Genomic DNA, 22,127 nt, shown 5'->3' with positions numbered 1-22,127 from the left:
GATAGCGGTCGGGGGTGCGACGACGATGTCGGTGTCGAAAAAATCAGAAAATGGTCTCCACGCTCGTTATGCTCTTCGATGAACGGGGTGATGTTGTCAACGTCGTCAACAGTTGTTCGACGGCGGGGAGAAAGGTGGGCGATGGATGGGGAGGCGAGTAGATCACGGGGGAGAGAAACGAGGTCACGACGTAGTCACGAGGGCCCGTCTATATACTCTGCACGTGAGAATCAAACAAGCACAACCAAATACCACTTCCTTTTTGGGACCTTCTGCGCACGGACCACCTCTCCTCGTGCTTGCCATGGAAAATCACCGGAATTTGTTCTCTGACTTCAGGCCTAAGGTTGTTCTGGGTGGCCAGTGATTTTTTGTATCGTTGGTGTGGACTCCGCTGTACTGGGCATGGTTTTCTGGACAGGCTGAAGCTTCGTCTATTCATTGGCGACCAATATTTACGAGAGTCCGACTGTAACTTAGACATCACATACTCACTCCCGTAGTCTTCTTGTGATGCGAGAGAGCCTAAGTGCCATGCTTCTGCTTGCTGTTCTGCAAGTTCACGTTCGTTGCGTGCTACAATAGTATCGTCGTTGTAAGTCTTCTGCAGCAGCTCTTCATATTTTGTGAACTTACCTTGGTATCGGTGAACGTGTAGTGCACAGATAGAGTGTATGACCAACACCAAATACTGGTGCACGCAGCACTTACCTTAGGTAAATGCACGGGACCTATACAGTAGCAACTGACTATATGGGGCGCCTTCTCCGGCTCTACAATCCCGACCTCACCGTTGAGATGATATTGATCCTTTGTCTTGAAAGGCAAAGGCATGCAGATCTAGTGCGTCGCTTTCTCCTTCCCTCGATATGACTTACGTATTTAGTGCGCTCGATGCAGTATCAGCGTGCGACACCCAGTGACTACTCCATCTCCTTCAGTTTCTCGTGTCTCAACGTCATAATTGTGTGACGAGCTCTCTGTTTGTCCTTCATATTCTGATAACATGGACCTTGCTATAGCGTGATTGTGTTCCGATTTACGGGTTTGCAGTGAAGGCCATGCATATGTGAGATGCTGAAGGTTTGTTTTTTCCCTGGCATGCACGTGGGATCTCCGAAGAATCGGCAGGCCATGCTAAGCCGACGTTAGTGAACTGTGTGATTCGCCGGGCCTTTTGCGAAGCCTTTGTCGTGAGGCCTATGCGCAGCCCGCAGTCGTCGTCGCCTCCACCGCGCTCCTCGCATAGTTCATCCAGCATGATGACGATTCGCACCGCATCACGCAGTTCCATAACTATTTCTCTAGACTCTACCTACCTCTTGTACTACATACATCCCACCCCCTTCTACGACTCACTTTGACTGGGAAATTTTCAGCGCCAAATTGTTGTTTTGACCAGTTCCGCGTGTTACGAGCCTCGAACCTGTCACTGCCAAGGGTGCAGCTTTGATCGCAGAACTTCGGTCAGCGACCACCGCAGTCAGCTTTCTCATCCTCTTCCACCATCTGCTGTTCTCTTAGCTCTAAGCTAAAAATGAAGTCCGCCATCCTCGCGGCTACGATCCTTTCTCTATCTAGAGTTGCTCTGGGCAATTATACCCTGGTGCAGTCCTTCTCGGGCTCGAACTTCTTCAACGGCTGGCAGTTCTATGGGAATTATGATAATACCACCGAAGGTGAGTAGCCCTTTGCATCACTGTGGAGTTCTAGGAAGCGTTTGGTGGACGACCATCCGGGAGGTATTGTTGCAGTTGCAGTAGCTTCTCAGGCGGAGATAATGTCATGCGTCGAAGTAGCCGCAGCTGCACGATGCAAGTCGGTCAATGTGCACGACTGTACTGCAGCACATAGTATATGCTGCAGTCGGAGTCTGAACGGAGCGTACTGAGCTCCGTTCTGTCCGGCGTACCTTGTCGGAGCTGGAGTATCGTGCTGACAGGACTTGCGCAGGCGATGTGACCTACGTGAACCAGACGAACGCCACCGCATTTAACCTTGCGTATGTCAACCCTGCCGGGAATGCCATTATCAAGGTGGACAACACCAGCTTCGTGCCATACAATGAGAAGCGGAACTCAGTGCGCATTTTCTATCTTGTTTCGAGACGATCTCTCACACCGGCGTTCAACAGGTGCGCATTAGCACAACCGACTACTTCTCCGTGGGGTCCGTCTTCCTTATGGACGCGGTCCACATGCCTTACGGCTGTTCCGTGAGTCCAAATTATGTCTCAACTGCATACGGTTTCGGTGACGCGGTCTGTAATGCGGCGCGCAGGTATGGCCCAGCTTCTGGACGAAGGGCCAAGCATGGCCGTCCGGTGGTGAAATCGATATAGTCGAAGCGGTGAACATGATGACGAACAACCAGATGGCTCTGCATACCAACGAGGGCTGCACCATCGCGTCCTCTTCTCTATCTGGTTCTCTCACCGAGAACAACTGCAACTCCACGGCCGGCTGCACTGTCGTAAGTTCTCCTTCAACACGATGTCGGCCAAACGAGCCTAATGGTCCGTGTAGACCGAGAACCAGGCAAACAGTTACGGCGCGAGCTTTGCCAGCTCGGGTGGAGGTGTCTTTGCCACGCTCTTCGAGACGTCCGGCGTTTCGTGCGTCTTCCCATTTTGGCTTTGAGACACGCGCTGATACTACTTCGCCCACAGCATCTGGTTCTGGAGCGTAAGTTGCGGCCAAATAACACTACTTGCCATATGCTGACATTATTGGTTTCACAGCGCGCTAACGTTCCCACATCGGTGTCGAGTGCGACAACATCGATTGACGTTTCCTCCTGGGGCACACCGTCCGCGAACTACACGTCCACCGACTGCAACATCAACGAGTTCTTCCAACCGCAGCAGATCGTGCTGGATATTACCCTCTGTGGCAATTGGTACGTCCCATGCATATCTAAGCGGAACGATGTATTGAAAACACTCAGGGGAGGTATCGCGTCCATCTATAGCGAAACTTGTCCCGTGCAGGGCACGGCCAACGCGTCCACCTGTGTATGTCCTGCCTGTCGCGTCTTGTCCCGTCTAGCGCGTATTGACTCCTCATCCGCCAGTACCTTGACAACGTGATCAACAACGGCACGTCGCAGTACGCTAACGCGTACTTCGAGATCCCGTACCTTAAGGTGTTCTCCGCGAACGGAACGGTTATCACTCCCTCCGGCTCCGCGTCTGGCACCGGCAGCAACGTCGGGCTGCCCACGTCTACATCCTCCGGCAGCAGTCCCTCTGGCTCCTCGGGTTCAAAGAGCAGCAGCGCGGTGCGCTGGGACCCCACCGTGCTGAGCATTGGCATGTCGTTTGCAGTGGCAGCGCTGGGCGCGTGGAGCGTGTTATAGAGCGTTAGAGCGCAGTGCAAGTGCAAGCGGTTGGGCGTGTGCGGTGAACAATTTCTCGAAGGACTTTTTTTTTGATTCACTCTAGCTTGCAAGTATATATGTGTATTGCCCCGTTCTAATACCTTCTCTATGCGTAGTTGCGCTATCTGGTTCGGACCCATCTTTCTATACCACAATACCAACGGCAATACTTCGAACTGGCGACTTGAAGGCCATGAGTGCTCTGTGTACAGTATGTCGGGGCATTGGCTATATTGTAATCGTTTCTCAGGCGGGGCGTGCTTGCGCGCGTGTGCGGTGACACAGACAGCGGTAAATAGGATGCAGATTATCAATCCGACGGACGATAAACTCCAGTGACGGCCAAAGCGGAATCTCCAATGACGGAGGACAAATCAATTCAAAGTATCTGAGGAAACAAATGAGAGTAGAGTGAAAGCGGTTCATATCAATGTCTCTAACTCCACGAAGATATAATGATAAAATAACTTCGTGTTCCAGTTACGTCTGAGAGCGGTTCTTACTCGAAAGACCGACGAAGACATTTTATAAAACAGAGTGGTGGAGACAAATTTCTGCACGCCACCTGAGAACCGAGCAGTAAATAGGACAACGAATTGGAATGAGTACTGAACCTAAAACTGACGAAGAAATGCAAGGGGTCTGATTGTAAGGGGAGTCGCGTCGTAGGCACCACAACCGAACGACGTTGCCCAGACATTTGTATAGCAGAGCTCCGCTTTATCCTAACTTGTGGCGGCGAGAGAAGTTATCCCATCAAATGTTCGTAAGTGCAGCAGTCCTGCCGTACCTGCCTTCGAGATGTGTATCCCAGCAAGGCGTCGAGTGAAGCTCTAGCTGCGTGCAGCATTTGTCAGTGTCTGGTTCAGTTACTTCTGCTGGAAGCGACGTGACGTACAGATATCAGGCTTTCAAGGGTTGACCGCCATTTGTGCTCGCCGGATGGATTGGAATTTCAAAATGAGTTCGCTTAATTTGGGCCCTTCCCAATCTGTATCGGAGAAAAGTTCGAAAAGGTTGGGGAAGATACGGTCAACAAAGTATGCACATCGCAGTCTATCCGCGAGAGTGCCGTCCCACAAATCCTCGATCTCCAGCCTTCGTAGTTGATGGGTCAGAGTAGGAACAGTCATCAATGTTTCCGTAGTTATTGGCGTGAATGGGTGCAGGATCGATATCCGCTCGAGTTCTGGACAGTGGTAGGCTAGCTCATAAAGAGAGGCGATAGAGATGGATGGAATGACATCGGTGATACCAGGGAAAATCTCAAAATCCACAAGGCGTGGCCATGCTCTGGCCATTTCTGTTAAGTCGTTGTCTGTAAATTTGAAAGCCGGGTCCGAGAGATAAAAAAAAGTCAAGGTGACACGTTTAAGAAAATGATTGTTGAGCAGAGGATGGAATATGTCGACAAAGCAGGTATCTGCTGGAAATCGTGTACTCGACGTGCCCTGAAAGCAAATGGTGTGCAACGAAGGAGTTGAAGAGATACACTGGAGCGCCTTGCGGAATACAGACGATGATTCCGTAGTCAGAGGAAAGCATTCGACCGACACTGTGTCCAGGCGTATCGAGGAGCCTGCAGCCTGCAGAATGTGCAGGATGCCAGAAGCGGTTCCTCGGTGAATATATAACTGCTGCAGGCAATGGAAGCTGGCATGAGGGGTGTCGCTGGGCTCCACCTCTGAACCCTCGAGAGTAATGGTGAGATCATTGAGGTTCTCCAATTGGGTCAATGCATCCGTGACCTGTGGTGCAGTGAGAGGGGCCGTGATGGTTAGGGAGCGAAGGCGCTTGAAATGCACTAGATTCTGTCGCAGCAATGCAGAGGTACGTATATTCTGAATCGTCAACAGTTCCAAGGACGGCGCCTGGATCACGAAGTTGCAAATAAGTATTTCAATAGCAGGACCCTCGACTCCGATTTGTTTAGTGTAAGATATAGCCACACTCAATGCCTGGAGCGACGGAGACAGAAATGCCGACAGTGCTGTTTCGAATGAATCCGGCTGTTCCCAATTTATCAAGCGCAGGGACGGAAAAAGTGGTGATCCTCCTGCCAGTTGGCTCAACAGCGGGAACACGGAAGGCGCAATGTTTTCGTGGTGGAGCGCGACGTAGTTCAGATATCGCACGCGCCGTGTATAGGTGCAGAATCTTGTTAATTCATCCTGGGGTACAAGTCCCTGGAGAAACTGTGAAACAATCAGAACCCATATGGTTTCTAACGGTTAATCGCCTTAATAATAGCACGACGCACATATTGTTGTTGACCATCAGGCATGTTGACTTGCACGAACGAAATTTTGAGGATGGGTAGTATACTAGGAGGCTCCCTCCACAGAGTGTCCGGCGCATGCTCAGAGAACGATCTGCAGGCACGCGCAGACAGCGCGAGGCTTCTTCGATTCGAAAGCTTATCGCCTTGCACGTAAAAGTGCGAGAAGATTTCTCGCAGGATGTCCTCATTGCGCAATGCAGGGTGCATTTGAATCCGTTGTAGCACTATATATCGGTGGAACCGTCAGTCAGGCTTTCGAAGCTATCCCTGAATCAAAAGGAACTCGACGTGTAGGGACAGGAAGCGAGTCTTTCGTAGTACTGCTGAATTGAGGGTCGCGGAGGATCGATATCGGAATGATCTGTGCATTCTGCCTCTATGAAGCTGATTCTTAATGCCGCCGCAATCGTGACGACAAAAATCCAAAAGCCTGAGCACAGGAGGAGGATTGAAAATGTAACCGTAAGCGTAAGCTCCTCCTCGGGTTCGCGACAGGTAACGCGTGACATGCGTGACATGTCGCAATGCAGCTCGCAATTGCGAGCTATTTGAACAAATTCTAGATAACACCGCATCCATGTTAAGTGCGTACACAATGTCAAGTTGCACTCATGCAGAGTTCGAAACTAACTGGGCTAGCGGGTGGAGGACACTGGAGGTTGAAACAGGACTGGTCGATTCGGATTGCGGTCACGTGTGCGTGACGGCTTTCCTAGAAATTTCCTAGAAATTATTTCTAGGCTGTTTCTACAGTCGTACAGTCGTACGCTACACCTCGCGTCTGGGTTTCAGTACGAATGGGCTCTGCGGATGAATCGGTCCAGGTGCATCAAGTTCTGCGCAACAACGATATCCTTCGGGAAATCTTCCAAACCTTTTCTAGTTCCAAAGGCGACGCCAGAGACCTTCTCCAATCTGCCTGTGTCTGCAAGGCATTTTCCGAACATGCCCTAGATGCGTTATGGAGGGAACCCCCCAATCTTTTACCTCTGCTCAAGCTTCTGAAGGAGACAATAGTGAGAGCGTCACTCGGGCAGTCACCTTTATATGTTCGCGTTGCATCATTCTTATCGCAGACATTCGTCCTGAACTTTTGCTTTTTTGCATAGGTTATACAAGGATTGATCGCAGTGAATGATTTTCGCCGAATGCAACTCTACGCACGGCGCATACGCTGTCTGGACATTGAACTGTCTCGTGAACGGATTGCGCCCTCGGTGTTCATCATGTTGAGTCATTTCGCCCGCGGCAAACCACTCTTCCCTTCGCTACTCAAATTGCGTTGGAGACAAGCGCAGTCTTTTGGTACGGAGTTGTTGTCCTTCATGTCGCCATCGTTGGCCACCATCGAGATCACGTCAACAGCAGCTCTATCAGAAGGTCGGGATTGCACATTGGAATCACTCATAGGATTCCTTGTTTCAGAAACCCCTCACCTAAAGCATCTGATGCTACGTTGTCATGTCATGCGCTCGTCAAGTATAGAATATTTGGCACATTTCAAAGACATTCGAACTCTGGAGATAGACTGTCCAGTCTCTGCACAGTCCGTGACAACCCACCTATCTCATCTAAGCAATCTCGAAGGCATGACCATCTGTCTTACTGCACTTGAAGTAGGTGATTATCAAGGGCCTAATGCAGTCTTCCAGTCACTGGATTCGTTGGAGTTACGCCAAGGTAGCGTATCGGGGGCGATACACGTCCTTCAAGCGGCTATGTTTTCTCCTGTACTCGATCATTTCGCCGTCGTGGAACTCCCTCTGATCGGATCGCTGCCGAAACTTCATACTCTTCTCACCATCCTATCTCTGCCTGGAGAAAACAGCTCCCTCCGATACGTCTTTATCGACTGCAGACCAATAAAAGGGAAATTTAGCGCCAATACTCGAATTGTGAATATCATTCAACCTCTCTTACGTTTACGGAAACTCGAAGAAATCTGTGTTTGCCTAGAGCATCAGAAGATTCAGTTGCAGGATGAGGATATTCGGGACATGGCGGCATCTTGGCCTCATCTCCAAAAGCTCACAGTATACCAAGGAACATTTACATCTCCCAGGGCATGCCTCTCTTCCCTACTCCATTTCGCCATCGGTTGTCCCCATCTCACTACTCTCGACTTGCCCGGTATGAAAATCGGAAACCTATCTTCCTTGGTATTCGAGGAAGTGCCAGTGCTATCGCACGGTCTGCAGACACTAGAATTTCGGATGGACAGCTCGGAGCGCTCGTCTTTGAAGATTAGACAATGCGCGCGCTTCCTGGATCGCCTCTTTCCTCGACTTCAGACATGTCGTTCTCACCAAGAAGAAGATCACAACCAGGATGAGGGGGGGAACAGGGATCACAGAGCACTGGAAATCTCTGACCTCTTGCTGGACCTCCAATCGAGCAGGGCTGAACAAGTTCGGCGTGATGCGAAACCTCAATTATAAGGTCTCGAGAGGTATATCGATCTGTCCCTGCTGTGTAATACCGTGAATCTCGCTGACACCGGTGACACGAAAACTTGACAGGTTTCGAAATGGAGCTGTCCAATGTATAGGACGCAGTTTTTTTCTGACAAAGTCTCGCGATCCATATTCTGTGTTCCTCGTCGTTTCGTCTCATTGTTAGCAAGTTCTAAGGCTCGCTGCTATATGTTCGCGCCCTCTCAAGAGGCTGCGGTTCCGTCGATAATTTTAGCAGTCTCGTACCAAAACCGTCCGCCCGTGCGTCACAGGATGCCTAGCGAAACACCCAAGTTTCTCTCTTTGCGAACACTGGGCGAAGGTCTGTGTCGGAGAGTAATTATAATGCAACTGCAACATCATCTCGACGAGTCACACTGCACGGAGCGCAGACATATTACAGCACCAGCACCACGAAAAGCCAACCGAAAATCAACGAACTGGAACCCCCGAGCATGGTATACAAAATAAAGGGAATCAACGCAGATGTGAGCGGGGGAAATCCGAACGAACATGCCCTAATTAGGCGGAGCCCACGACGACTATGCGACACTATGGATACATGTACAAAAAGCAGGTGTGGAGATGTGGGCAGAGATCGTCTTCCAAGATCATGCAGAGAAATGCGAAGCGGCGGAGACAGATTACTACACTGCCGAAAGATAGAGTGCGGGCGTAACCATCTGATCAGCAGGTCAGAGGGAGGAGCGGAGGAGGCAGGTAGCGCGCCACCCACAATAATACATTACATCCACGAATAACAGGGCACAGCTGCGCCCTAGCCGCGCAACCGCCACCCGTCGCCCTTCCTGCTGACACGGCCGACACCACCAAACGCCTCTCGCACGACGAGCCAAAGGCCGGTCGACGACACGACGTCCTTGATCTCCTCTGCGGTGAGCATCATGCCCTCGCGCTGCGACTGCTGGGCCCAGAAGCCCTTCCCGAGCCCGCTCCCGCTGCCGCCTGACTTCCCGTTCGCGACGGGCTCGGGCACCGGCGCGGGGCGAGCGACGCCCGCGGGTGTGACGATGCGCTTGCGAAGGCGTACATGCTCAACCTCGATGTCGGGAAGTGGGAATGGCACCTTGAGCAGCGCGATGACCTTTGGGTGGTGCGGTGTTGGAACGAGCGCTGCTACCTTGAGGCAAATGCTCGGCGGCTGTGCACTCGCCACGCCGAGCTCCACACCGCGCATTGGCGCGAGCCGCCGCACGACGAGCGTGCACGTCCACGGCGTCTCTGAGTCCTCAGGGTCGCTCTCGTCGGCGTTGTCCCCGTGCGTGTCGTCCTCCGTGGAGGTGTTGTTGGTTAAGAGACTCGCAGGCGGATGTGGCGAGACGGAGCGGTGGGAATCAAGAGAGCGGCGTCCACCTGCAGGCGAAAGCGCCGTGCGCTTCGTGCGCGGCGACTGCGTCCGCGAAGGGGATTGTGGAGCAGACTGTAGTGGGGAAGTACGTGACAATGGTGGGGACGGATGTGATGGTGGCTGGTGCTGCAGGGACGCGGTCGATGGTGTAGACGATCTCCCTATACTATTCCGCTTGCTAAGCGCGCCTATCCGCTCCCCTCGCTCACGCAGCTCTGGCGACACCTCGCTATCCTCGGTGCGCCGCCGTCCCCGACCTGACTTCCCGCTCTTCCCGCGGGACCACTCGAAACGCACCTCGACGAGGCCTTCGAGCCCGTTGCCGGGCCTCGTATTATCCTGCTGCAGCATGTCCTTCACGCCGTCAAGCAAGCTCTCCTGCGTGCCCTTCAACCACCTCCTGACAACCCACACATACCGCGTTGGTCGCCCGCGGGGTGGAATCGTTGCCGAGCTAAGCAGCGGCTGGATGCCTAACACTGGTGGTTGTAGAATCGCACCGCTAGGCTCGCCCGCTGCGAGGGACCCAGGTTGTACATGCATCGAGCTACGTTTCGATAGAGGTGCGGCTGGTATCGAGGATATGGAGGTTACGGGCGACGGGGGCGGCTTCGGGAGCATGGACGATCCATCCTTCTTCTTAAATAGCCGCCCGAAGAGGCGCTTCGGGGTGGCACGGTCCGGGGCGGAGGACGGGACGACGAGGGTCTGATACCCGTCTTCGGACGTCAACGAAAGCGCTGATGAAGTTGGTGTGTGCGCGAGGTCTGGGGAGAGTAAACCCGCACCACTAAAATCGATGCTATTGCGTTTAGCGCCATCATGTGGTGGACGGACGCTCCACGCCTCGGCGGCGGCGCTGCCCCACACCTCAACAGGCTCGAGGACGGCGAGGCCGATGACCTCGAGCCCGCGCTTGAGGAATTTGGCAACCTTGGCGTCTGTTCCGGCGTCAACGATGACGTTCTGCATCACATTGTGCGCTTGGAGGTTATAGAGCGGAATAATCATGCGGCGGCCAGTAGAAGATGATGATGAGGCGACCGTGGATATGGAGCCGGAGGAGGAGTAGGTGGAGTACATGGAGGTGTCAGATCGGTTTGAACTTGTTCGACTGAGCGAGCCGCCGAGGTCTTGGGTGGACCCGCTGTCGAGGGGGCGGGCGGGATCTTTCCCGCTCGGCGGTACGAGCTGCACCTGGAGGTTGAGAGGATGATTTGTCTTCGCGGGAGGCGGCCGTACGACAATAAATGACTGCAGAGATCTGTCAGTACACCTGATAAACATGGTTGAGGATCCGCCGAAAATGTATCGCACTATTGGTGAAGTTGGGGATGGCACAGCGCATGCTGAAGAGGATCACTTCGCAATGTGTATACCTTTGCAATGGACTGTTGACTGCCACCTCCGCACATTCCTCTGGATCATATGCAGAGCACGCTATCGAAGGAACTCTGTCACACACTGCGACATTGCCTGGGACAGGTAGCGTGACGACAGGCAACAATCCACGGCACAACTCCTGCATCACGCCTCGGTCGAGCTCAACAAGCCAAGACAGTGATTCTAGGGTGATGGCAGAAGCTGTTCCGCTCGCATAGCAGGCTCCAGCCGTCCTAACGCCAACCATCCGTCTCTGGTACCAATCTCGTTGGGTGGAATTCATCGGGAACGTGCAAAACCTGAGAACAGATTTGTGATGTGAAACCACCCACTTCATGTGTCCTCTCTTTCCGCTTCTTGACACCCAACTCGTCAACGACGGTGGTGCCTGGCATTTCTTTAGGATGGATATCTTGCTGTTCGTCTGGAGATTCTTGTGATGGGGGAGGAGATTTGTCTGCGGAGGTAAATGCGGATGGTAGAAACGGTAAAAGAGACGAAAGCATTTTGAAAGAGGGATATAGAAGTTAGCGGAAGAGTTAGCGGAAGAGTTGGTCATAGCCGCCAAGTTAGAATCAGCCATCCTCGCCGCGCCCGCTGCGTCATCTCCGCACTCGGCTACGGAAATAACCATTCATGGACCTCCGGAACCCCTGTCCTCTTCCCGCATTTCGGAGTATGAAACACCTTCATTTACCCCTGTGATTGGCTGGCAGCCCCTATCTCGCGATATCCGGAAACTCCGCTCACACCCCGGCTGTCGGCATTCCCCGGGAAACTCGAAAACATGCCCGAAAACTCACTTTGATCAGAATCTCGCATCTTATCTCAGCCATCTCTCACGTCCATGTCATCGCACAGCGCGCAGCAACAGGCTAGCATGTTCTCTCCTCGTTCCGTATCGCAACCCACGCGCGTGCGTAAGAGTTCGGGGGCAGTAAATCTTCCCGTTCGTCGAATCTGACCCCCCGGCCAGGTCATTTTTTGAATAACACGGCCCTTTCGCCAGCAGGACTAAGCACCCCGCCGTCAGCACGACCACATTGCTGACACTTGTCTGCTCACCCAACGTCAGGTCCCATGACACGGTCTCTCATCGAGGCATGCCATCCTACTTGTCAGTGTACACTCATCCTACCATCTGATGATCGTCGAGATCTTTCAGCTGTTGCACAGCTCTAACTGATCCGGTCTGCATCGCGTTCAGCGCTGTATGTGGGACTGCACTTACTACAACAGCGAGGTCCGCAGCCTAACTATAGTTGAGCAGCAGCCTGAGTGCTCTGTCGTTCGTGCGCTCATCACGCGTTCGGTGCCTGCACGAAGATGTACGTATCTCTTTTAGTTTGAGCCGTTGCGCCACATTGATGCCTGTCAATCATGCTGTGCTTCAAATCATACCAGGTATGTGATGCATGTGCTGGTAGGAACGATATAGTGTAGGGCAGGGAATGAGAGCCAGTGGAACCGCCACGCCATCTTGCTCATATTTTGGTCCATCGACTCCGACAATCCTTGCAGGCTGTGGCGGTGTTTCCCACATTCTGCCCACTGTGAGCCCACATCACTGACCATTATGAAAGCGTTATGTATGCAATGCTCTTTGACAGATGTTATCAGATAGCATGATATCTCCGCAGCCACAGTAGTCTCAGCCTCAATTACCGGATCATTGGCCACGTCATTCAATGTCGCAGCATAACCAGCAAACACTCTTTCACCGCCATGGAGAAAAATAACCCTGCTTGATGCATCATCGTCTTTATTAACGACGTATGTGCCAGCGTAACGCGTGCGCGCTCAGGGTCGCTCTCCAGGGAGAGGGAACAGCGGTTTCATGCTGATCTCACATGAAGCCCTACAGCGATGCAGCAACCCGATAATGGTGTACCCCTGGTGACCTCGACGTAACAACATCCCGCGTGCGGGCGCTGTGCACAGTCGCTGCGGTGGCTAACAAGCGTCTGCCGTCTATTATTACCTGGCGCACTGAGCTTACCGACAATATATCGGTGCTTGTATGTGCCGCGAGCGTTAATCGCCCTGTGTACGCGGACTGCTTGATTTCCAATTCCCGGTCTGCATGTCTTCGGAAATCTATGCGATGCAGCAGGTACTGGTAATTTTCCCTCGGTCCCGCCGCACCGTTTCGCAATGGTTTCGGCACGGACAAGCTGCCGACAAATTATTTCCTACCTATCCAGGCCGCCCGGATACTGGCTGCGGTGATATGCTACCTCTCGTCCTCAGAAACGCATATGGCGCAGCTCGTTACTGACGACCCCTCTCCTGAGCGTAGTCTCGCCGGCCCGAGGCTTGGTACAGCGGACCGCCTGAACACGGCCGCCCATATCTCTTTCGCCCCTCTCAGCTCTGAATTTCTAGCCGTTCGGCCTGGATAAACCGAGAACAGGCACGTACTGGGCATGTTTCTGTGCTCTTCTGACACTCAAAGTTACTCAAACTCGGTACAGTGGGGCACTCGACTACCTGTCTTCCTCGTCTCGTCCAGCTCTGCAATTTCCGAGCAGCTCGACCTGCCAGGATGATGCGAGAGCAGGAACCGCTGGCTTCTTGAGCGTCTTGCCGCTCGGAGCTTGGGCGTTGATGTACGAAACTTAATCTGCGGGCTAGGGTGCACCCGGCGCAAATATTGTTCGCGGTCTAAGTACGCACTAACCCCGTACTGTCGTGTCTGCGGGTGCATGTTTGAGTGGTACTTCCTCGGGAACCTTGTACTGGCGTGTTCTGTCTCCTTTGCGACTATCATATCATCATGTTGCTGTCTTGTCGGAGGACAAGCGCTATCGTTTCTCGGTCCGCGCCACCCTGGAGTGAGTTTCGAAGCCTCCGAGATATAATTCTGGAGGTCTGCAGCTGATTTTCACCGGCCAAGGTTCTCTGCCAGCTCCCGAACTTTGTCACGCCTAATATGCTGTTCTTCTCGCACTACGAGAATATCCGAGGGGGGACAGCCCATCATCCGAGTCCGACGGTAACGGTTGCATTGCGTGTCATTTCCCGTAGCGCAACACAACGAGGCTGCAGCAACGGCCGTGGTGCCACATCTATGGCATGCCCTCGGATACCCGACTCGGCACCCTCCGTCTATCCTATGATCCAAGTCTCACTTTCTCGCGGTACAAATCCAGAATCGGTGGTGTGCGTAGTGGTAGCCGTCGTGTTTCGACTCGGGGGAGACACGGCCCTGCCGACGCCGACGAATACAAGACTTGGAGGGCGCTCATCGCGAATGGTCCGGATCCGACGTTTGACTTGCAATTGGGTCTCGTACTTGCACTTGCTCCTATCTCGGTCGTTCACACCCGCCGAGACGTTTGAGATTTTGGATGTCTGGAGGACCAGACCTGAAAGCGTTTTGCGGACCGAAGTACGCGAGCTCATCAAATTGTATCGCGGGGCCTGTATGAAACTATCGTCGATGTGGACATTGCAGTCCTGGTGGCCTCGACGTTCAATGCAGAAGTGCGTCGTCGAGTAGCACGGGCCGAGTGTGAATGCCAAATGTTTACGTATCCGAGGCGAACGGGACCGTCGGCCGCGGACACGTTGACGCACCTGATTTCGTGCGCACGGCGATGCTCCACGTACGCTGTCCGGGATTCCCAGAGACTAGAGTCGCGTTCGACGAAGTGCGCAAGAAGTGTGCATGAGCTTTGGACATTGCAACTGCAGGGTGTCGACTTTGCATGATGTCAACTTAGGCACTAACTCTGTCTGCTGTATGACCCTGACCGAGAGTGAATCCGGGCGATAAGGCTTTCGGGCCAATAGAGGTCTCGACATATGTATATAAAGTTTCTGCTGGAGCAAAGCGTCCACGGAGCAACATGGCGCAGCTGGAAGCGCGCGGGGCTCATAACCCCGAGGTCACTCGATCGAAACGAGTTGTTGCTATCTGTTCTTCCCGAAACTTGTTTTTTTCTTCTGCCAGCACTGATTGTTGGATCTTGTCCCTGTGTCTAGGTATCCCCAGTCCTTTCACCTTTCTACGATACAAGAATGTCCTTTTGGCTCGGTCATCCCAATTAGGTCAGGGTCCGTACGTGCATCCTTACTCAATCCTTACTAGGACCACTCACAATTTGGATCCACCACGACCCGGCGCCTCATAGCATAAGTATTGCACAAAATTTCGTACGAAGATTTCCCTGGCCAGCACAATGCCAACACCGTTCAAGCTTTGTCGCCTCGTGCAGTCGACATCGCGGTCACGTTCCAGGTATGAGTTCTGCGACGCGTCCTCCGGCGACGTGTGCAGGTATGCTACGTTACGTCACGGAAAGATTCAGGTTCGGAAGGCGAGAAATCCATTGACACGCAGGACTCGGCGCGGATGCAACAGATAATGGTACGAACAGAAATCTATTGCGCGAAATGGGGTTGACCGCTTAGAAACCGCAGGGCAAGAAAGCCTGACGCAGACGCGGACATGCCTCTGCATCGTGTCTTCACGTTGCTTGTGGACCCAAGCGCGACAGACAACTAGCTTTGGTACTGGCCGAGGCGATGGAGACAACCCTGTTACCCAATAGCACATGGAGAAACGCAACACAGAGCGACAGTCTTTTTTCCAATCACGTTAACCACGTCCTTGATTTGCTCAGATTCCTCGAGTTCTTCGAATCTCCGCTCTAGGAGAGCACGCCGTACGACTGCCTCCGCATACCGAGTGCTTATAAGTGCCGGCACCCTTACTAGTAGAAAGAAACGGCATATTTATGGGGATTGACTCGACGTTTAGATAGGTACATATCTTGTTCATCATTAGCTTCGTGGGTCAGTGGCTGACCATATATGGCGGGACTCAGAGTACTGTTGTCATCCAACTTGCATCCAACCGTTCATGGACCCAGTATAGCTGGGTGTGATCACCCACAGTCCTCAAGCTCGCACGTGCGCAAGATGCACCTCACAACTCTCTCTCACCCACGTTCTCCCCCACGAGTACAAATTCCCATGCGTTTGTTCGTACCGACAGAGCCGCGACAGCCTTCCATTATACAGCCCAGATGCGGGGCAGCGGCAGCTGCTGCGGCCCCCTCTCTTCCCGGGCGCGCTGGAGGACCGACTGTTCACCGCGGTCAATTCCGTCCGGCATTACAACGCGAACGCACACCGCCTACTCGTGGCGCTCGAGCTCAGGCTCAACCCGGAGCTGTTCTACGCGGGGACGGAAGGCCCCGATGCGCCTACGTGGTCGTGATGGCCCTCATCCCCGACGCGTCTACTCCGCGTCCCTCCACGACGCCGCGCACGCGGTAGCCGCGGAGGCGCTCCATGGCGCGGTGCCGAACTCAACCACGAGAACGCTGTTATATACGCGAGGACGAGCAATCGCTCGTCATATGTGATTCGTGCGCGGAGGATGGGGTGGGGCGGACCCGCTACCGCACAGGAATGTGATGCGCAAGGAAAAATATAATTATTTGCTGGAGGGGATCTGGGCCCCCTGTGCTTTCGTGATATGTTTCTGCAGCGAGAGCCACTTTGCCATTAAGTAGACTTTGCGTATATCTCGGGAGTTGTATCCGTACGAGTTGCCCATGTCGTGATGAGAGATTCTACATCACTTCATACGTATACCGTTGTCTCAGCCTGAATGTGAAGGGCGTTCGCCAAATCAGAACGAAATTTGTCCATGAGAAGAGACGTTAAAGTTGTGGAAATCACCAGGAAAAGAAAGCTGGCATTCATACGATATCGACAACGGACTGGAATAAATACATGCAGAACCAAACGACAGCAGAGATAATGCACGAGCGACTGAGACTGTAATAGCATATATACATACGATGAAACCTCAAATTGCTGTATATCCCGGAAACCATACGGCCACCCAGAACACGAACTGGGTCAGATCATCACTCTCGCATCGTTCGATGACGCCATAGACATGGTCCGCATGCGCATCGCCGTTCCCTGCAGGCTCGGATACGAGCCCGTGCGGTACGCCATTCCCGTGCCTGTGCGCGGTCTCGGTCTAGGGCCCGCCACCAGCGGACGAGCCCGCGGAGAGGAAGGGGATGGCGGCGGCGGCGATACCGACGCAGATCGGTCGGTTATATCCGAAACGTGCAAGGGGGCGGGAGCCGGAGCGGGCGCACGCAGTGCGGTTTTGAGCGGACGCGGGACGGACGAGGCTGCCTGGGAAGTCGAGAGCGTCCGTGTGCGCTGGCGAACCAATGTACTCGACACTGACGTGGAGCGGTTAGACCGCGACTTGATATTGGACATGCTAGTCGACTGCGGCAGCCGTAGTGCTCGGGGCACACCACTGGCTATGGTCGAGCTCGACGGCGATCCTGCCGAAGCAGAAGAGGTGTGAGGCAGAGAGCTAGTTGACGCAGACGATTCTGTCCTCTTCCGAGCGACGTCGAATTGCAACTCGGTCGACTTTGGGAGCTTCATGGGGCGGCGGACGGACGGTGTCGACGAGGTGGACGCCGATGCGGTGGAGGACGTTTGTGAGTACTGCGACACAGTGGACACGGTGCTGACGGATGCGGACGACTGCGTCCTGTTGCGCGTCGTCTTCGGCTCTGAGCTCGGGGGGCTGGGGTCTGGCTCTGGGCGTACCCAGGAAAAGGACGTCGATGCGGACCGCACGAGCAGGTTCTTCCGCAGGAACGACGGCTGAAGGGGAGGGGAACGCGATAGGAGAGGCGAGACGGTGGACTCTCTTGTCACCTGTGAAGAGCGGCGCGATGATGTGGGTGAGGAGAGGCTTGGGGAAGGCTTGGGTGCGATGGACGTCTGGATGAGACGTCGGGTAAGTGTCGAGGGTGCGTCTTCATCCTCACTGTTATCCATGTTAGTGTCTACTCCACTCGTTGAGCTGTGAAGCTGTACCCACCTGTCGCTCCAACCAAGACCAGTTGTCAGACCCATGCCTGCGCGTAGTAAACGTCCGTCTCGGTGACGATTACGTCGTCGGTTCGTATCACGAGGGTCCCGTAGAAAGCCTAATTTAGTCTTCAGAGAGCCAGCTACATGTGATCTTCAGCACATATTTGCACAACATGCTGGAACACATACCTGTGGAAACCACGCTTAGCACACTGCGTGCCCGATCAAAATCAGGATCTTCGTCCCCATCCTCGAGGGCGAAAGGCGAAGATCCTTGAGGAAAGAGCCTGGAGCGCGGAGACAAGAGACCATCACGAAACATAAGGTGCCTACGAAACATGTCAGCAACGGTCTGCGCAAGTAAATGAGAATCGTACGGTAAAGGAGTGTGTAAGTCGATGCTAGAATCGGACTCGCTTCCACCATCTTCCACCACCTTACCCAGCCGATTCTCCTCGTCTGTATCCACCCCCTCCGCCTCCTCTAGCAGGGCACCGTAATCAGACACAGAGACGTTGTCGGGGCTTTGCTCAGCTATGCTACTTCGTCTTGAAAGCCCGTTCGTGGTTGAGCGGGAGCGCAAGTGCAGGCCGCCACTAGCAGGCGAGAACGAGGCCGATGATTTACGCCGGGGGCGGGGTGTGTTCGCCAGTATCGTCCCCAAGTCAGGACTGTCCGGGCGCTTCGCAGCAGACGAGGGTCGCGTGAGACTCCGCGACGGGACTTTGGGCGGTGTGGTTTGCATAGTAATCCTGCGAGTCAGCGTGGGCACGCTCGTGTCCACCTTCGGCTTGGGGTTGCTGTTTTTGTGCCTGCGCGGTGCACTACCAAACACAGCGTTCGGGAACAACTCTTCAGTGAGTGACTCTCCAAGACTCCCTAGTTCGACATGAGTCGCCATTGCGTCGGAAGATCCTGGGCATGAGAGTTATTCAGTAGTAAAACTGCGAAGGTGAGACCGGCTACTCACTCACTGAAGCTGCGACGCAGGTGTTACTCGTGGTGGCCCAAACCCGGAGGATGGGTGAAGCACTGCAGGTATGATTTAGGTATTCATCTTTGTAGGAACAATGGAGACGAGGACGAGAATAAGGTTGTTGGGACGCCCAGTGTGCAGACAGAGCCCCGAGTTGTCGACTGATATAGCCAAGGAGAAAGACAAAGATCACAGATAACTTCTCAGACCCATAGAGACGAGATGATAGATGATCAAGAGCAAGCAGTGATAGATGCGAAAGTCGCGTCGTGTGAGTCTGCTCTGACATAAAATCACCCAGTTATCTGAATAACAATTCTGTTCTCTCATCATGTCATCAAGTAGAAATACCGCCAATGAAGCTCAGAGCCTCAGGTATAACCCCTACTACTTGCACCACGGGAGACTCACTATGTCCAAGTCGGCAGACGAAACTGAACCCAGTGACTTAAAAATTCCACAGAGCTTCCATAGACCACTCAGAAAGCGCGAACACCTCTACAGCCATTGTCCAGTGCTTTCCTGCACTGGTGGTCAACGGATCAGAAAGCCACGACAACGGCGGGTGTTGGATGACTGGTCTGAAGCATCTGGTCGCGCATGCTCTGTTTTCCATGATAATCTGCCGGCTTGGAGATAGCTGCAACCTCTGCGAACACCTTCAGCACAAACTCGAGTGAACAGAGGTCCAGTAGAATCATGGTCTTCTGTGGCCAATTCAGTAACACAACGTGATGGACTTACACAGTGCTAGGCCAAAGTCGTTGTTGCCCAGATTCTGCAGAATTCTGCCAAGTCGACCCCCAGATGAGATGTAGAGCCAGCGTACAACAAACAAGTCAAGCTTGACGGTGCTGAAGGGAGAAACAAGGCGGCAGGCCTGTGCCCGTTCGGTTCAACTCCAGAGCTCGGTCGAACCAAGCCGAGCTTCGAACCGATGTCGGCAGCGTCACTGCCACCCGCTGCTGCGTGCACCCATCTACCGCGTGGTTACAGCTCGGGGAATCTCATCATCATTGTTGAAAATCACGGACTCGGCAGCGTGTGTTCCGGAATATATTATGTCTTCCCATCTCTCCGCCCTCACCCTCGCCAGCGATGCCACCGTTGTCTCCCAGTACACCCCTGACGAGTACGAGAGGACTTCCTACTATAACGGCATCACCGGGGACGGCGACCACCCGGAACTCGTTTACCGTTCGGATTTCCTCACTACACCCTTCCCCAAGCCCGTCGGCAGACACGCCCATATCCCTGTCAAGTCGCTCCGTGGAGTCTTTGACACCCCGCTCAATGGTGTCTGGGACACTGTCGGTCCCAAGATTTGTGACCTGATCAAGGCTCGGAAGATTAACTGGTCGTCCGTCGACCCTGCCCGCTTCTTCACCCACGGACCGTTGGGAGAGGAGGAGAAGGGGAGTCTCGGTCCCGTCGTCATATGGGTCGGTGTCATTCCCGGTTCTACCTCCTCCTATATCGCCCACGAGGTCTCCCAAGAGATCCTTACGCTTCTCCTGAAGAATGGAGTCGAGGATGCTGTTGTGGAATGGCGCGAGGCCGTCCTGCAGCGGCTGGCAGGTCCACCCCTTATGCGCCATGTCGGCAGCAACAATGCCACCCACTATGTCCGTCGCTTCCTCACTGCTCTTCTCGGCGTTCCCCTTGCGACCGCCCTTGCGACCGAAGGGATGGAGGTGGAGGATGCCCAGGGCGCTCTCACCCTCTGGTTCCACGAAAACAAAGACAAGGATGGCAACTCTAGCGACAAGGTTTACGGAGTCGGCAATTGCCACGTCCTTCGTAAGGACACCACCGTCGAGTACGAGCACAGAGGCGGCGCACCCAAGGACCACGTTCGAGTTTGCGGAATGCATCGATTCCAGCGGGGCCTCGACGAGATCAAGAAGGTCATCGGTGACCGCGGCATTCTCGCCGACCTTTGGGCCCGAGAGATCGTCACCCTGCAGGCGAAGGAGAGGCAGGACGCGGAGAACGCGAAAGAGATCCGCGCGAATCGACGCAACTTGGAAGACGAGAACGAGGCTATCGCCGATCTCGAGGCCTTCTACGACGAAGTCACGAAATACTGGTCTGACATTAATCTCTACCGCAACATTGGCTACGTTCAAAATATGCTGCAGCCATCACGGTCGACATCGAAGGCGGCACACTGTATACCTCGGACTGGGCTGCGTTCTTGGCTGCTGAGGCGAAGGTCAAGGATGAGTTCGAGGGCAACGTCGTTGATCTCGGTGCGTTTCGACTCATCTTTCTCATATTTACCTCGTCTAACAAAAACAACCTTATTCAGGGTTTAAGTATTCTCCTCAAGAACTTTCGGCAATGTTCTATCCCCTGGGTGGTGGTGCGACCACGTTCAAGTTTCCTGAGGAGAGAAAGCTCAGGATCGAGGGTTGCGCCACAAAAGAGGACCTCGCCAACCCCGCAGAGTTCGACAGCGAAGGCCAGCGCTTCCTTATCGTTGGTAAAGACGGCAACACTACCGACCTCACCGTCGGACGCTACGCCGGCCTGGTGTCATTCACTCTCAACGAAGTCGGCATCGAGTCCATCGAGCTCGGCATCTACAACTCGGGCGTCAAGAGTGCCGAAGCCTTCTCCGCCAAGGGAGACTCGGGCTCCCTCGTCTGGCACACGACGAACGGCAAAGCTCGCATCGTTGGCCAACTCCACTCTGGAAATAACAAAGGCGGCTCGACCAGCAACCATGTTACTTATTGCACCCCTGGCTGGTACTTCCTGGATCAGATCAGGAAGAAGTTCAAGCACGCTGACTTCTACTGCACCAACTGGTCAACTTGAGGCTTTCTACTCTCCATCTCCATGCTTCTTCTTCTTCTATGACTCGTTCTGCTGTCTCGGCGCTCGATTATCTATTGGTGGGTTTTTGGTGCAGACCAAGGGGCACACGGAACTTTGATCATCGACATCAACTCCCCCGCATCAGCAAAACCCAACTTTTTCTTACAGAGCTATTTTGACTTTTCGGTCTTACAACCCTTATTTAAGGCAATAAGTCTTCAAATAAGTGTCCATAAGTCTGATTTCAGACACTCATGTAATATGCATTAGGCCCCTTTTTGACCTTATACCCTTAAATAAGGATCATAAGTCCATTTAAGTCATTTAAGTACCCTTTTAAGTAAAAGTTGGGTTTTGCTGATGCGTATTCAATACTTTTTAGCGGTTCAGGGTCCTACTCTGAACTTTCCACTGAACTTTTTAGCACACCTCAATTTTCCATAGTTTGAGTCAGCAGTGTAGTTTCTTTATGCATCACAAGAGCATCCCTCTATTTTTTGTGTGAAAAAATTGTTTCAGAGGAAGTGTAGAAGCTGATCCTTGTAGGGACTAGCATGGATACCGGTCAACCGGATGAATGATCCACGGATAGCA

At 53.4% G+C, this 22,127-nt stretch overlaps 9 protein-coding genes and 1 non-coding gene across 10 annotated transcripts; 6 read left to right on the top strand and 4 right to left on the bottom strand.

Moving 5' to 3' along the window:
* Window positions 1-1,537: 1,537 nt before the first annotated feature.
* On the top strand, window positions 1,538-3,357 carry SCP_1001310 (Probable glycosidase; the record flags this gene model as incomplete). The annotated part of the gene is made up of 9 exons (XM_027761999.1): window positions 1,538-1,679; window positions 1,954-2,081; window positions 2,135-2,215; window positions 2,281-2,472; window positions 2,526-2,614; window positions 2,669-2,684; window positions 2,741-2,898; window positions 2,947-3,013; window positions 3,073-3,357. The coding sequence occupies 9 exons, from the start codon at window positions 1,538-1,540 to the stop codon at window positions 3,355-3,357; spliced, it is 1,158 nt and encodes a 385-aa protein (XP_027617800.1).
* Window positions 3,358-4,289: 932 nt separating this feature from the next.
* On the bottom strand, window positions 4,290-5,866 carry SCP_1001300 (hypothetical protein; the record flags this gene model as incomplete). Its single annotated transcript, XM_027761998.1, has 2 exons — window positions 4,290-5,573; window positions 5,639-5,866. 2 exons carry the CDS (start codon window positions 5,864-5,866, stop codon window positions 4,290-4,292), a joined length of 1,512 nt encoding a protein of 503 aa, XP_027617799.1.
* A 590-nt stretch (window positions 5,867-6,456) lies between these two features.
* Window positions 6,457-8,097, top strand: SCP_1001290 (hypothetical protein; the record flags this gene model as incomplete). The annotated part of the gene is made up of 2 exons (XM_027761997.1): window positions 6,457-6,708; window positions 6,769-8,097. 2 exons carry the CDS (start codon window positions 6,457-6,459, stop codon window positions 8,095-8,097), a joined length of 1,581 nt encoding a protein of 526 aa, XP_027617798.1.
* Window positions 8,098-8,890: 793 nt separating this feature from the next.
* SCP_1001280 (hypothetical protein) lies at window positions 8,891-11,370 on the bottom strand (the record flags this gene model as incomplete). Its single annotated transcript, XM_027761996.1, has 2 exons — window positions 8,891-10,735; window positions 11,197-11,370. The coding sequence occupies 2 exons, from the start codon at window positions 11,368-11,370 to the stop codon at window positions 8,891-8,893; spliced, it is 2,019 nt and encodes a 672-aa protein (XP_027617797.1).
* Window positions 11,371-14,382: 3,012 nt separating this feature from the next.
* SCP_1001270 (hypothetical protein) lies at window positions 14,383-14,538 on the top strand (the record flags this gene model as incomplete). Its single annotated transcript, XM_027761995.1, has 1 exon — window positions 14,383-14,538. One exon carries the CDS (start codon window positions 14,383-14,385, stop codon window positions 14,536-14,538), a length of 156 nt encoding a protein of 51 aa, XP_027617796.1.
* Window positions 14,539-14,709: 171 nt separating this feature from the next.
* On the top strand, window positions 14,710-14,782 carry SCP_t1001260. The gene has a single exon. It is a non-coding gene; the product is annotated as a tRNA-Met (tRNA).
* A 949-nt stretch (window positions 14,783-15,731) lies between these two features.
* SCP_1001250 (hypothetical protein) lies at window positions 15,732-16,091 on the top strand (the record flags this gene model as incomplete). Its single annotated transcript, XM_027761994.1, has 2 exons — window positions 15,732-15,740; window positions 15,867-16,091. The coding sequence occupies 2 exons, from the start codon at window positions 15,732-15,734 to the stop codon at window positions 16,089-16,091; spliced, it is 234 nt and encodes a 77-aa protein (XP_027617795.1).
* Window positions 16,092-16,741: 650 nt separating this feature from the next.
* On the bottom strand, window positions 16,742-18,999 carry SCP_1001240 (hypothetical protein; the record flags this gene model as incomplete). The annotated part of the gene is made up of 5 exons (XM_027761993.1): window positions 16,742-17,687; window positions 17,742-17,874; window positions 17,924-18,063; window positions 18,112-18,649; window positions 18,705-18,999. The coding sequence occupies 5 exons, from the start codon at window positions 18,997-18,999 to the stop codon at window positions 16,742-16,744; spliced, it is 2,052 nt and encodes a 683-aa protein (XP_027617794.1).
* Window positions 19,000-19,252: 253 nt separating this feature from the next.
* Window positions 19,253-19,411, bottom strand: SCP_1001230 (hypothetical protein; the record flags this gene model as incomplete). Its single annotated transcript, XM_027761992.1, has 1 exon — window positions 19,253-19,411. One exon carries the CDS (start codon window positions 19,409-19,411, stop codon window positions 19,253-19,255), a length of 159 nt encoding a protein of 52 aa, XP_027617793.1.
* A 360-nt stretch (window positions 19,412-19,771) lies between these two features.
* SCP_1001220 (hypothetical protein) lies at window positions 19,772-21,533 on the top strand (the record flags this gene model as incomplete). The annotated part of the gene is made up of 3 exons (XM_027761991.1): window positions 19,772-20,833; window positions 20,920-20,962; window positions 21,022-21,533. The coding sequence occupies 3 exons, from the start codon at window positions 19,772-19,774 to the stop codon at window positions 21,531-21,533; spliced, it is 1,617 nt and encodes a 538-aa protein (XP_027617792.1).
* Window positions 21,534-22,127: the final 594 nt, after the last annotated feature.

The sequence above is a fragment of the Sparassis crispa genome (genome assembly GCF_003851025.1).
Source record: "Sparassis crispa DNA, contig_000009F, whole genome shotgun sequence".
In the NCBI taxonomy this organism is placed as follows: Eukaryota; Fungi; Basidiomycota; class Agaricomycetes; order Polyporales; family Sparassidaceae; genus Sparassis; species Sparassis crispa.
The sequence above is the reverse complement of the archived record's forward strand: the minus strand, read 5'-3'. Positions and strand labels throughout refer to the sequence as shown.